The 13,265-nt window shown below is 34.4% G+C and overlaps 1 protein-coding gene across 1 annotated transcript; it reads left to right on the top strand.

The window, feature by feature from the left end:
* The first annotated feature begins 5,739 nt into the window (after positions 1-5,739).
* Positions 5,740-13,000, top strand: Cpr66D (Cuticular protein 66D). Its single transcript, XM_073084462.1, has 5 exons — positions 5,740-5,901; positions 9,760-9,885; positions 10,267-10,401; positions 12,268-12,447; positions 12,712-13,000. Exons 1-5 carry the CDS (start codon positions 5,821-5,823, stop codon positions 12,883-12,885), a joined length of 696 nt encoding a protein of 231 aa, XP_072940563.1. The 5' UTR covers positions 5,740-5,820; the 3' UTR covers positions 12,886-13,000.
* The last annotated feature ends 265 nt before the right edge of the window (positions 13,001-13,265 follow it).

The following is a 13,265-nucleotide window of genomic DNA, read 5'->3' as shown; positions in this document are numbered from 1 at the left end:
TAAATAGTCAATGATGAACTGGCTTTGTAATTTCATTAGAACCTACACCAAATATCTTCAAACACAACTCAATTATTCCCATCGGTTGAGGAGTTACATATTTTGACTCCGAGCCACATTATCAGACCCTTAAATAGTCAATGATGAACTGGCTTTGTAATTTCATTAGAACGTACATCAAATATCTTCAAACACAACTCCATTATTCCCATCGGTTGAGGAGTTACATATTTTGACTCCGAGCCACATTATCAGACCCTTAAATAGTCAAAGATAAACTGGTTTTTCAATTTCATTAGAACCTACACCAAATATCTTCAAACAAAACTCAATTATACCCATCAGTTGAGGAGTTACATATTTTGCCTCCAGAACCCACTCTGATCCTCATCATATTTAAATGGGACCAACTTGTAGCAATTGTCCACACACGAAATTAAAGGCATTAAAATAGGTTCATAAACGGCGAAGTTATGGCTGTTATATTTACATGGGTGGAGGAGTTCCCCTCTTTTTCTCCAGAACCAATCGATGGATCCTAACCATATTTAAATGGGACCAACTCGCAGCTCGTCTCTACACAATAAAAAAAGAATTATTAAAATCGGTCCACTAACGGCGGAGTAATTGCTGTACATACATAAAAAAAAAAAAAAAAAAAAAAAAAAAAAGATACCGGCCGAATTGATAACCTCCTCCTTTTTGAAGTCGGTTAAAAATATACAGAAACCGCATCAACGAAATGCCTGTAACCATTTTCAGGTCTCTAACTATTTTACAGTTTTCACTAAATTGACAGTGAAGTTAATAAGAATACGTGAAAAATACACAAATAATAATTATTATCGCATGTATACATTATTATAATCATTGGCTATCTAGTTTGATGGGATATAAAATATTTATGACACCACATACACGCACGCGCGCACACACAAATACATACCGCATTTTGAATATTTATGCAATCTCATATTTTTTACCCGACTGCCAAGGAAGGGTTATGTTTTTCGCGCGTATCTTGTATGTTTGTCTTTCTTTATTTGATCCGATCTAACAAACGGCTGGATGAATTTCAACAGTTAAGGTGTCATTATATTTGTCTCAATGACCCGAGTGTCCTTAGATAGGTGTTAGTAAAAAAAAAACAAAATGGCGGATTTTTGGCACGAAATAGTAACACATTTAAAAAAAAAGTTAACCGAACCTATCGAGTAGGGTATCAAATGAAAGGAAATTAAACGGAGATTATAAAAACATATTTGTATATATATAAAACAGCAAGGTGACTGACTGACTGACTAACTAAATGACTTTTTCATTTTTCAGAAATCAACGTACAGCCTAAAACATGGACCTTACACTTCTGAAATTTTGCACATAGGTTCTCTATATAGCGTGAATAAGTACTAAGAAAGGCCTTTTGGAAATTCTACCCTAAAGAGGGTAAAATAGGGGAAAACAGTTTTTTTGAAATTCTTTAATTTTGAATCAACTACTATAAAATTTTGTATTTGGCTTTCTGAATAGGAACAAGGACGTACTTATTTATCGCCCTCCGAAAAATCAACCCCGTAGAAGGTAAAATAAGGGTTTAAAGTTAATTTGAACAATCGTCAATTTTGAAGCAAACACTATGAAATTTTGCATCAAGCTTGTTAGATAAAAATATTCATTATTTTTATATTTATTCTATCATTATTCTACCTCTAACGAGGTAAAATAATGACCGAAACTGTGATTTACTGAAGTTATATATTTTACAGACCGTAAATGGTGGATTTTTTCGCGAAATACGAGTAATAACACGTTTAAAAAAAAAATTAACCAAACTTATCGAGTAGGGTGTCAAAATACAGAAAATTAAGAGGAGATTACAGGAATTAAGAGGAGACACATACATTATATAATATATCTTATATATAAAATTCTCGTGTTAGTTACCGTACTCCTCCGAAACGGCTTCACCGATTTTCACCTAATTTTATATACATATTCAGTAGGTCTAAGAATCGGCCACTATCTATATTTTTTACCCCTAAGTGATAAGGGTTGTTCACCCTTAACATTTTTTTATTTATTTGGCAACACAACGTTTGCCGGGTCAGCTAGTACATATATATTCGTATATACACATCAAAATGACTGTCTGACTAAATGAGTGAGTTGCTGTACCAGAGATCAACGCAAGGGGAAACCGCTGAACTTAAGCGTGCTGGAATTTTACACATTTTTTAGGTTCTTTATATAGCGTAAATGATCACAACGAGGATAACATAGGATAATATTGTTTGAACATCGTTTGTGAAGCAGACACCTACTATGAAACTTTGTATGTGGCTTTCTGGATAAAAATAATGAAAAGCCTATTTCACTGCTTTTGGAAATTCTACTTCAGCCTTTTTGGTGCAGTCGGGTTTTTGATTTTTTAAATTAATTACTTGTTTCAATGTTTGTTTCTAGGCGCTATCTACACATTATCTATATTCTAAGATCAATTGATACAGTTTCTCTTAATAGGTTTTAAATGTCAAGTGGGTATTCACTGATAATCTTATCTTAAGCCTTACGTATCAAATTGACTTTCACGTTGATATTATTTTTAATTCTACTTAATAAACCTCTAAGACTCACTGTCAATTAATGTAGGTACAGCTTATGAAGATGGTTTTAAACACATGAAGTCTGCACAGGAGTTTCTCATTTAACGAAGGTGAGTCCTGAAAATGTTATTTTGAAAATTCACTCCCTAAGGATTTAAATAGGAGACGAATACTGAAATAAGGTAAAAGTGTTTCGATGTTATTACAAAATATGCTTTTTATACTAAAATCCTAAAAGAAACGTTCCTAAATCACCCAGACGAAGCACATAAATCAAACTTCATTATATACTTAAGACATGGCCCGCGATTGAACCCGAGACTTGTTAGTATGGTAGGTAATTGTGATAGATAGTTTTGGAAATTTCAGTACAATGCGCCGATGTACCTACGATAAATATAATAATATTTATTGCTATTTGATAACTGAAGTATTTAAGGTCTTAACTATAGGTAACATACCTATAGTTTTAAATATCATTGGTTTTTTATTCAGTCTCTAACCCCACAACACGTGCTGTTCGCCTGAAATCTATGATGAGACTGAAATAAAATTAAGCCAAAAGAAAACCGCAGTGCGTGTTCGTATGCGTTTTGGCGTTTTCAGCTTTTTTTATTCAGTCTGCGTTTAATCGCAGTGCGGTCTCAGCCTTAATCGGCCAATACACAGTGAAGCAATAATAGTGAATCACCTCACGAAGAGTGGGATTCTACTAGGTTCTACTTGTATAACTAGAATCATAAGAATAAACAACGTTAGTAGTAGCATGCAGTCAAATCCATGTTTGTCCCTTTATTTCGGTGTACCCTGAAAATCAGCGCCTTGGTTACACTACCATGGCATGGGCTGAGGGTGGTCCGCTTTACGGTTTATTATGTCGCAGCGCGGTACCCTCGTTATTTTCTAATATTCTAAGAACTCGTTTTTTTATGTTTATGTTTTGTTTTGATTCTTGTTTTTTTAGTCATGTGTGTGCTGCTATGTATTCCGTGAATAAAAAATTATTATTATTATTATAATTAAATCAAATGCATGCAGGCCATCTGATGGTATGTGGGTAGGTACTGCCGCTCTTAGACATCCGTAATGTACATTCTGATCCGAGGTTGGTTACAGATGTGTTGCTACCTTTATAGACTAAGAGCTTTATCAGACGATCTGCAAGTTTGCAGTCGATATTAACACACGAACTTACGAATTTATTATTTTATTATTACAAAACTAAAAATGACCTCAACATTTCTCATAGTGTTACGAGGAAACAGCCCAGATTTAGTAATTTTAACTTTTGTATATGTTACACTTATAAAATACATCATCCATTTCAAAGTAAATTTATGTATACTTAGCGCGTTCTACACTCACAGCCCCACACTAGGATTCCCTGTATCGTGGGTGTCATGGACACACACAAGAACGAATACACGAACACCCAGACCCAGAACAGCGATATAAATTCATCATTCAGATATCTGTCTTGCCGGGGATCGAACTCGGAACCCTTTGTGCGTCAGACCGGTATGGTGAACGCTCCGCTACACGGGTCGTCAAATCTATCATAGGTATCTAATATAAAATTGGTGTCATCATGTATTTAAATTTGTTGTAGACAACGTTTATGGTACCTTGATTGACTACCGTAGTACAATGTTAGCCAAGAAACAGGCTTAGCGCTTCAGTGTGAGAGAATGCCATGACATTTACCTAGGCAGAGGTACGCAACCTTTGTACAAGGAGAGCCTTTGAGGCATAGGGATATTTTATGCGCCTAATTTTGACAATACGTTTTTACTGCAGTTTACTGGATTATACTCGTAAGTTTGTCACTATCGCTCATCGACCTAGGTCATCACCGCCAGATAGCTTACCTTCTACCTGTGTGAGGGTCGGCCACAGATGTTGCTATCCCTAAGACATAAGCTGTTATATCTCTTATAGTCTTATGCGAGTACCTCCCTTACTCTCCAAACGAAAACAGTGTACACAATTGCTTTTATTTAGCTGAAATGTAGCAATAGCGGATAGCTTAAAACTGACTTACGATAATTGTAGTTTATTTGGTCGTATATAAGATAGTATGTGGTTTCACGCCGTAGCATGTTTTTGGGAGCAGTTGTAAAGTACTAACAATCGTTAAACAATGTAGAAAGCTTTTGGATACAAGTATAAAGATACAGTCAACCAAAGAGTGAAACTCTCTACCAAAGTGCCTATTTCCTTATAATTATAATCCTAAACTGTTCAATGCGAGAAAATATATCATCTATTCAAGCTGTCTAGATCTGATCTAACTTATCACAGACTACGGCTCAACAGAAGCTTTCGAAACCTATCTCCTAACGTGGATAGGGTTAAGTATCGCTGGATTGAAGATCCGCTCATTGACATTAAAGGTCGCTATTAGAAACATATCATTATAGATATACCCTTGGTTGTGGTGGGAAGAGAAAGGACGCCATGGAATTAGTTAGAATTTGAAAATTATATTTTGCAAAAATAGTGGAAAAATTGCTATTTATACTGAGTTTGAAGAACTTGAAGAAACCTACATATGTGTTTGAGTATTCTTCAAAAAAGCTCACAAAAGTTTGTGAGGTTTTCCTATTATTAGGTTAGCTTTGTAACTATGATCTATTTATCTCTTATTGAGAGAAGAGAAAACCCGTTCAAGAAAAATATGATTGGTTTTGCTCAACTAATATCTTCGTTGTACGAGTTCCCCCATTCGACTAACTCCATATGTTATCCTATTTTACGCATATCTTACACAATTTTATGTAAAAATATATAAAAAAAATTAGCATACGTTGTTCACTTATTACTTATAATATACTTAACTTATTTTTACATTAAAACTCCGTATTAATCGACGAAAATTTTCCCAAAAATAACCTACAGAAAAACAAATATTTCTAAATTCTAATTCTAATACTAACTGAAATGTAAACTATGTTATATATTTCTAAATAGAGCTGCAATTTTAATTATTCAAATGTATTTTACACATAGTTAAAATACATTTTTGTGTTGAACGGATACCGAGGATACATTCAAAAGCAATGCTCCAATTTGGCACAGCCACGAGGCACTCCCGCCCTCGGTCGAGAAGGGGTGCCACTATATAAAGTGAGAGTAACACACGCACGCCACGACACGTATACCTCGGCGCGTGTGTTGTGGACTTTTAGTTTATTTTTAATAGTTAAAAGTGTGTGCTATGTTTCGACAGTGTGTCCTTTTGGCGGTGCTCGGGAGTGCGTTGGCGGCGCCTCAACACCAGTACCAAATTCAACAGCAAGTTAGTATTCAGGACATATTTTTGAATTTGTGTTTTAATCACCGTGGGAAACTTTAGGATCTAAGGATCATGACGGCTATAGGACATAAATGAAAGAATCAAAGAAATATCCGTTAACATGATTTATGGTTGGCATGTAAGAAAATTGACCACTTTATGCTTTATGCATTTTAATTGAATGTGCGTTATAGTTTTTAGAAATACTCGTAATTTGGTACTATTAATTTATTTTTATGTAAAATTGATAGTGAAAGGATAAAAAGTGAAAGTTATTATTTTAATTACATCTTAGCATATTCTTTAGTTATTATTATAAGCGAAACCTGTATTCCTAATATTTATGTTAAATTGTTATGTTAAATTAATGTTAATTTGTACAAACAATACATAATATTTAGTTACATGAAACTAATGATTTCGAATTTTACATAAAGAATAATAAAATAATGTCTCTATGATTTTATTATTATAATAATTTAAAAATTGCAATGTTAAAGAAAAATAGAAATAGGCATTTGAAAAAACGTCATAACTGTTATTTTAAAGTCAATCACTGAATAATTTTCGAGACATTCGAGTGGGTAATAAGGAACCCTTTAACCCATTTAATCCTTAGTTTAACTTCCAAGAATACAATTTATACAGTAAAATATTATTTTTACAATTTATTGCTTTTTTATGTCTTGTTATTTGCATTAAAATAATTAGAATATCTTACATCGTGTTGTAAATTAGTTAATAAATATATCAAATAAAATTCTGAAAATAATATGTTAAAACATTATAATAATTCATTGAAAAATATTCCCATTGCCCAAGAAAACGCCTTTTTACAAATTATCGTAACATATAGTATTTATTACCTAGTGCTCTGATTTATAGCAAGATTTTATTTAAATCATCATCAACCCATTACTGTCCCACTGCTGGGCACGGGTCTCCTCTCAGAATGAGAAGGATTAGGCCATAGTCCACCGCGCTGGCCAAGTGCGTATTGGTAGACTTCACATACCTTTAAGATTTTTTATAAATCTCTCAGGTATGCAGGTTTCCTCACGATGTTTTCCTTCACCGTTTAAGCAAGTGATAATTAATTTTCTAATACGCACATAAATTTGAAAATCAGAGGTGCGTGCCTGGGATTTGAACCTCGGACCCCTCGATCGAGAGGCCGCGTTTCTTAACCACTAGGCTATCACTGCTGCTTATTTTATTTAAATAGGTAAGGTTTTTCAACTTAAAAGTTAGTATACCTACTAATTCAATTGCATAAAAGATCTAGCACGCTTGCATGCGCATTGCAACCATGTTTCATGTTACATTTTCATATTGCATATAACCATAGGAGCCAACACGCTCATTATAAAAATAGCAATTAAAACTGTTGAGCTATTAAACTATAGTTTATCTTTCGTAATTATAACGCAACGGTGAACACTGACTTATTGCATGCAAATAATTAACTTGATAATTTAAAAAGTTAGCTTTTACGTAATTAGGTATTAGTTCGACATGTATAGTTTTCTAATTAACTTAGCCGTAATATATCCGCAATTAGTGAAACGAACTTTCATTTACTTTACGTTTTAAATCTTGCAAAAATACTAGTACCTACAAATACACGACCTCTGTGTAGTTCTTTACATTTACATATTTGTAGTCGGATCTCTTTATAATTATAATAATGTGAAAATTGATTTGTTCATATTATTATAGTTCTGTAAATATCAAATCAGTTAAAACTTAATTTAAATAGGAGATACCTCAATTTATAACTGTAATTGTTGTTACAAATGTTTTGTGCGACGAATAGTTAGCCTAATATGGCAAATAGTTTACATCCCATTTTTAAGATGGTGGGACGTGTATTAAGCTTTACATTAACCCCCTTGATATCCCCATGAAAATAAAATTACATCATCTGTCTTTTGCGACCAAATATAATTTTTCAATAAACTAAAAATAAAAAAAGAGATTATGTAATAAATAACGTATCCAACAAATAAGTCAGTTTTCAACGCTGATTAAGGTTTATAATAATGAATTAAATGATTTAATAATAATTTTAATATATGTATAAAGAGATGTATTCATTATAGACATAGTTAAGTTTATTGATTATTTAATCAAAGTTCCGCAAAACATGAACTTGTAAAAACTACTATCCGTTTAACATCTATTGGAAGTAATAGATCATTAAGTCATTTGCTCGGTGCTCGTACAAAAAATGTTTCCTACATCTGTTTGATAGAAATTAATCATTAAACTTACGGAAATAAGTGATTTCCAAGTATTACAACATTTCCGTACAACTTTCTTTTCTCTTCCAATTACTATTTTTTTTAAATTGGAATATCCTCTAGAGATTTTTAAGACTATGATTTATTTACAGTGACGATGTAATATATTTTTAAGAAAAATAAATATTTACGTACATAATAATATACATAGATATAACGCTCTGTACACTCACAAGGATTCTTCCAAATCGTCAAGTCGTAGGTGCTATGGTCATTGGGCATTAACAAATATTAACATGTAAAATCCCATACCGAAATCTAAACAGGTACATACTTTCGATGTATGCGCGTATCGAACGCGGAACTCTCCGCGTATCTGTCTGATATGCAAATCGCGGGTGAAGTCCATCAATTTACAAATATATTTGTCTTTTAGAATACTTCATTCTCAATCAAATTCTTTTTCAATTTGAGATGAGGCTTGATAATTAAAATGATATTTTATTTCTTTTTTCTAATGCATACCGTATGTAATCTACACTAATATTATAAAGAGGAAAACTTTGTTTGTCTGTTTGGTTGTAATGAATAGGTTCAAAAACTACTGGGCCGATTTTAAAAATTCTTTCACCATTCGAAAGCTACGTTATCCACGAGTAACATAGGCTATATTTTATATGAAATATATTTGATAAATAGATTTTGAGGCGGTACAAAGTTTGCCGGGTCAGCTAGTCATATATAAACTGTTAACGAAGCACACAACTTATAAACCGTAAAACATGATCTACTTTATTCGTAACTCAACACATCCGTCCGAAAGCACCAATTATCTCGTTACAGCATTAACCGTGATTCTCGGTTGCAACCGTATTTCGGTTACGGTTACACAACCGTAACAATGCAGCCGGTTACGTTGCGCCCGATTTGCGCCGGTTTATTTGTAATGTACATGCGACGGTTATGCAAATGAATGCCTAGGGATTTCGTGTGACCAACCCGTTATGTTTTCATTGTGGTTTCTTAATTAGTTGATACTTTGCAGACTAGTTTTTAAGGGTAATGACGTAATACAAACGTTGCAATGTTCTGTAAGCTTGAAAGGCGTCTATTTTCTGCGAGCTTTCCTACACATTTTACGGTTAGACTTTGTAGACACTACCGCCAGATGATCAGACTTATTTCTGTTATAGTTCTGGTTTGATGGGTGTGATAAGGGTGAGACACTTACAGCAGGCGTTTTGATTAGTCCTTAGAGTAGCAAGGCATTTATTTGTAGTCAACCTATTGAACGACTCTATCTATCAAGGGTTGATTGCAGTATTGATTCGTCCTGTATTATAAAAAATATCAGTCGCCTTTGACTGTCAAGAGATGAACTTATATACAATTTTTATGTTTTCTATATTACATTCCTAATATCATAGTGGTAAGCGGAGTAGGCGGGTTAATTACATTATTAATAGCACCATTGACTAATTAAAATCAATGAGCAACTCAAGATTATAATTTAAAAAAAGTGATTTTTAAATAGAAGGCGTTTTAAAAACAAACTAAACAAAACTATTTTCTTCAGTCAATACCTAGAATTTTAGACTAAAAGTTACGTATCTATCAGCAGGATGAGGGTATACCACCACACCTACTCAGGCAGTACATCGGCGGACAGCAAGCGGGGCCATCGCAAGCCCAAACCCAGGTCATCTCCCGCCCTACCCACGTAGCTCCTGCGCCAGCGCGCCTCGTAAGTTGTTTTAATATGATATAGACGTAGGAATTGATATATGGGCTACAGTTTCTTATTACCATCAACTTGATGGAAAGAGATCTCTATACTTGTTTATCAGCCTACTTTTAAGAAATGTGCTCATAACATCATACCATTGTATAAGTAATAATGTGTAAATCTGACGACAGGTGAACTTTCTGCTAACGATCTGTTTAAGGTATTATGAGTATTGTGATACATTTTTTGCATATAGGATTTAGAGTTTTCCTAGGAATTAAATATGAATGCATCAGAAAACCCAGTGAATTGTTGAACTTGGTTTGCTTTCATACGCTTACTCTACATGTTATGCAACTCATACAACTATTACTTGTAACCAAACCATTATAATTACAGCCATACAACGTTCAAAATGAGGAGCAGTACCAGCCCAGACAGCAATACCAAGGCCAGCAACAGCCTCAATACAGGCCAGCGCCACAAGCCTACCAGCCACAGAGGCAAGAGCAGCGCGAGCCTGAAGAATATGACGTAAGTTTTATTAACTTTGAATCAGTAGAATTTTGTTGAATTACAATGGTAGAATTCTTTGTGGTACGACTCCGAAGGTATCTTTTCACACCTATATCTGCCGTGGTACGGTAGGCGATAGCAACAATATGGTCAATCTCAGATAGGAATACAATCTTATTTGGGGTTGTTTACAGGTGACCATGGTCGGCAACATGGACTGCATGGTCATTTACTACTTCAATATTATGAAAAAAGAATCATTAGATACTGGTTAGCGCTTAACCACAAGCATGATGGAATATGTTCTTGTGGTCAGATTTTGTTTGCAAAGCTTTTGTACTTTTCTAGAATATCTACAGTCTACACCACAATAAAACGAGGCCAAGATTGTAAAACGATAAAAACCAATTAAACAAAATCACTTCAATTAATAATACGTGGAGCATATCGAAAATTGCGACATACTTCACGTTTTAGCCTTAAATATCTTTCGTACAAGTAACACTAGTATCGAATTGCAGTCAATTCAGCGATACTAATATAGTATCAGATTACCACGGGATCACTTACCCGGGGCGACTTTCACTCAGAAACCTGCTTGTTCATAACTAGAGTACATAGTCGTGTATAGAGGGCAATAAACCGCTTTACATATTGTATAAGTGGGAATTGAAATGCTTATCGGTTTAATAGTTATAAGGTACGGAGAATGGCGAGGCTTTTACTTAATCTAAAGAGCATTTATGCAGCTTCGTCGTCTACTATTACTGTCCCACTGCTTTGCATGGGTCTCCTCTCAGAGTGAGATGGGTTTGCTTATAGTCCACCATGTTGGCCAAATACGGATTGGTAGACTTCACACTTTACTTACCCTTTACAACTTTTAAGAACTCTCAGGCGTGTAGGTTTCCTTGTGATGTTTTCTTTCACGTTGAAGCAAGATAATTATTATATTGTAGGTGGTGGTGCTCTCGTAGTAATAGCACAAACAATTGTATTATATTTAGAAAGTAACTAATAACTTTACTTTAGTAGAAAATATATCCTTTTTTATGCAAATTTGAATGGGTTGGAATCACAAAAAAAAAAGTATAAATAAAAGTAAAAAGTTTTCTAATCGAAACCACTGCACACATTCAACTTTCTATTATAGAGTCTATTTATTTACTTAGTCTAAGTCGTTTCCAAGGATATATAATAACAGAAGGACAAACTAAACTCACTATCGTACTACCAATATTAGTCAGACTTTCTAAAACGGAGCTTTGAACAAGATTTATCTGCAACGGCACTCAACTACAACTGTACGCCATTTTTGTTTATTTTAGAATGGAAATCATGCTTTTCATGCTATAGTGAGGTCGTAACATATGTTATTTTGTAAGTGTGTCATATTATGATAGATCGACAATCTACGTTGCGAAAGTAGCCTTATTTACAAAGGAGGCATGTACCAACAAAGGGAGAGCTTTTGTTCACGTTTACTTTATCCGTCCTTGTACTAAACAAACTATGTAGAGATCATTTGTGAATATTTGTAGGTAATTTGCGACTATTGGATGTAATATAATGTAAACACCGCAACCAATGTTAATTTAACGATATATATAAGAGAGAAGTGGAACAAAATACCCTATTTATTTTTGATTGAGAACATTTTATTCTAAATAACATTATGCTGCAATCTCAAGCTCTGTTGATTTCTTAAATAGCGCTATAATAGAATTATTAATAAATAAAGAAATCCCAAGTCCATTATCATAATCTTAACCACAATACTAAAATGTTAATAAAACCATCGGGTCATTTATCGGCAAGGGCAGAACAACAGTAGTGCCAACAAACTTAGCCAGTACAAGTATTATAAACTTCATTTTCTTCCAGCATAATCCCTCCTACCAATTCGGTTTCGACGTGAACGATGACCAGTACACCAACTACCAGAACCGCAAGGAACAGAGAGACGGTGACGTCATCAAGGGCTCGTACTCCGTGGTCGACAGCGACGGCTTCATCAGGACCGTGACCTACACCGCTGACCCTAAGGAAGGCTTCAAGGCTGAGGTAAGATTTGAGACATGAAACTGATAAATGTTTTTTTTTTTATTTTTCTTATCTATATTTACTATAAACATGTGAAATTCTGGTCACATTCTGCTAATCATATTTAGATATGATTAGAATCATCGAGGCCTTTTGGTTACATTAGGCCTTATTAAGGCCATGCTTAATTGGCTCATGTCTATAAGTATCAAATCTTACTCATCACTTAAACAAAGTCACGACTAAGAGATAAAGGGATTTTAATTCCAAACTTTTTGTCCACAGGTATCACGACAACCCACCGACATTGTTGTGAAGATCCCCACGCCGAAGCCACAGTTGCAACAGCAGATCGCCCAGCCCCAGCCCCAGCCCCACCCTCAACAGATCCCCTACGCCCACGCCCACGCCCAGCAGCGACCTCAACCCCAACCCCAACAATACTACCGCTATGAATAATCTATTTATAGTCATGTAGACGTATGATAGTATAACGGTTTTTATATTATTGAGCATCCTACCCATTTTACAGTTCATTTCTATATCTCCACTGTTTTCTCACCAGGTCTATTATTTAGGTATATGAATTGCACGACTCATGATGCGAAGCATCAGAGAGTGCTTTACGATCGAAAAAATTTTTTCGCTTCATTTTGGCGGCTATTTTTTATTTTTTCTGGGAATCTATACTTTCATCTGTAGTCATTTGGTACGAGTAATTCTAGATTTTATTGTTCTTCCATGGTGTTTGCGGTAAGTAGATGTCTCCTGCGCACATAAAACAACAATATGCGTGCTCTCTAGAGTATTATGGATGACAAAATTGTACATGTCAATCC

This window comes from Epargyreus clarus, unplaced genomic scaffold, assembly GCF_041222505.1.
Source record: "Epargyreus clarus isolate Ecla_fem2 unplaced genomic scaffold, WU_Ecla_fem_2.2 ptg000021l, whole genome shotgun sequence".
NCBI classification, from domain to species: Eukaryota; Metazoa; Arthropoda; class Insecta; order Lepidoptera; family Hesperiidae; genus Epargyreus; species Epargyreus clarus.
Note: the sequence above shows the minus strand (reverse complement) of the source record. Positions and strands in the feature narration are given on the sequence as shown.